The sequence below is a fragment of the Morone saxatilis genome, unplaced genomic scaffold (genome assembly GCF_004916995.1).
Source record: "Morone saxatilis isolate NCDOM2014 unplaced genomic scaffold, NCSU_SB_2.0 Contig3, whole genome shotgun sequence".
Lineage (NCBI taxonomy): Eukaryota > Metazoa > Chordata > Actinopteri > Moronidae > Morone > Morone saxatilis.
Window position 1 is genome coordinate 14,818,442 of NW_023339873.1, and position 1,714 is coordinate 14,820,155.

Below are 1,714 nucleotides of genomic sequence, written 5' to 3' on the forward strand. Positions count from 1 at the left end.
ACACACACACACACAAACAGCCAGTCAGTAGTTATCAGCTTACCAAAGAGAGAAATCCTATGTCTGACAAGAGCTGCCAGTTTACAAAACAGGCTGGAGGTGTGATGATAGACAAAGGGAGGAAATCAGACAATTACAGTGAGTAAATTCTTGGAAAGATTAGTAATTAAGATTATAAGAGTTTAGGTTTTAGGTAAAGAATGGTAAAGAGTTACTGTCATGCTTTATTGGTGTAGGTAAAGAAAATGGAATTTTTTTTTTTTACCTGGTGACCATCTCCTTCTCTTTGTTGGAGGCGTAACCGCTGCTGCTAAGGTTCTTATTAGGGGAGGAGAGGAAGTAGAGAGAGTGATTCTTGAAGTACTGGTCGATAAGAGGAAGGAGAACCTGAAGAAGGACAAAGGTAATGACTGGATTAGATCCAGGTTGATGGGAATTTCATTTAAAAGAGTTTCTTTATATATGTACAGCAGCTGTATTTTACATCACATCCTTACTTTGGCAAAAAACTTTATTTCTTGCTCATGAGGAGACCTGTCTGTTTTTCCACTGGCAGCCATGGCCTCTGGAGTTAGAGCATAAGATACATGTTTAACAGTAAGTAACAAGACAACTTTAAGTCTCTTGGAGTCAGGTCCTATGGAATATTACCGTACCCAGGTGAGCGATGAACTCCTGAGCTGAGTCAACATACTTGAGCAGCTTCTTGAGGAACTTGTAAGCAAACCTCTTCTCCATTGAAGAGGAATCCTGCTCTAAGTCCTTCAAACCTCTGCAACACAATGAGATATTAGCTATAAAACAACACTTTAATACCACTAGAATTTTTTCACAGCATTTAATTAAGGACTCTGCTGACCACCAACTATGAAAAGGAAAAGTTATGAGGTAGTGTAAAGTTGTCTGGAAGACATCAGCATGACAATATATGGCCAACGTCCTGAAATAACTGACCTTGTGATGCTATAGCCGTTTATCTGCAGGAAACGGAAAAGGTCCTGGGCCTTCTCTCGATCACGGGCCTTCTCCTTGGCTGTCAGCGTGTCGTAGGGCACCAACAGAGGGTGAGTTCCCCCACCTGAAACCACAGACAAGACAACCCAGTGTTAGGTAAGACTTGATAAGCCACGGCTCTGCTGTGTGTCTGTGTGAAGGCAGATGGTGACACGAAGTGGATGTACCAGTCAGCTGAACCTATTTAATCAAGACCGAAAAGGCAGACACATGCATATGCTCAGAGGCACATATAAACACAGAGAGAGGCATTTTACATCCACCCACAGACACATACTCTCTCTTCCTCTCTGTTTTGCAGGTATCTCTATGTAATTATGCGTCTATGATTGACTTCATTAGAAAATCACCTCTGCTTCCAAGGTCGCCCTTTTTCTTCTTGGCCCAAATGTTATGGTAATTTTCAGCCAGCACCTCCACCATCCCCTTGGACCAAAGACAAAAACAGTACATCTCAGTGAGGAGCATGTCCCGCCCACGTTACTCATTCACATTCAGGAAATATTGCCTTTCATCTTGTATTCAGACTGAGAGATCGTTTGATGTTAAAAAGGAAAAAAGTACAACAAAGCAAATGTGAGGTCACTCACCTGCAATTCTCTGGACAGGACCACGTTGCTTGTATCTATCGGGCTCGGATTGAAGCCATTTCCCTGGAGATGTTCAAAAAGATCAGACTGTAAACCTTACAGTGAGACAC

The 1,714-nt window shown here is 42.2% G+C and overlaps 1 protein-coding gene across 1 annotated transcript in view; it reads right to left on the minus strand.

The window, feature by feature from the left end:
• Positions 1 to 1,714, minus strand: part of LOC118336940 (ryanodine receptor 3-like) — a 101,741-nt gene that overhangs the window by 26,523 nt on the left and 73,504 nt on the right. The window contains exons 55-61 of the mRNA XM_035673712.1: positions 1,605 to 1,667; positions 1,365 to 1,440; positions 955 to 1,078; positions 657 to 772; positions 498 to 565; positions 266 to 387; positions 44 to 93 (exon numbers count right to left, since the gene is read on the minus strand). Of these exons, the coding sequence (XP_035529605.1) occupies positions 44 to 93; positions 266 to 387; positions 498 to 565; positions 657 to 772; positions 955 to 1,078; positions 1,365 to 1,440; positions 1,605 to 1,667 (619 nt within the window). The remainder of the gene's footprint in view (positions 1 to 43; positions 94 to 265; positions 388 to 497; positions 566 to 656; positions 773 to 954; positions 1,079 to 1,364; positions 1,441 to 1,604; positions 1,668 to 1,714) is intronic.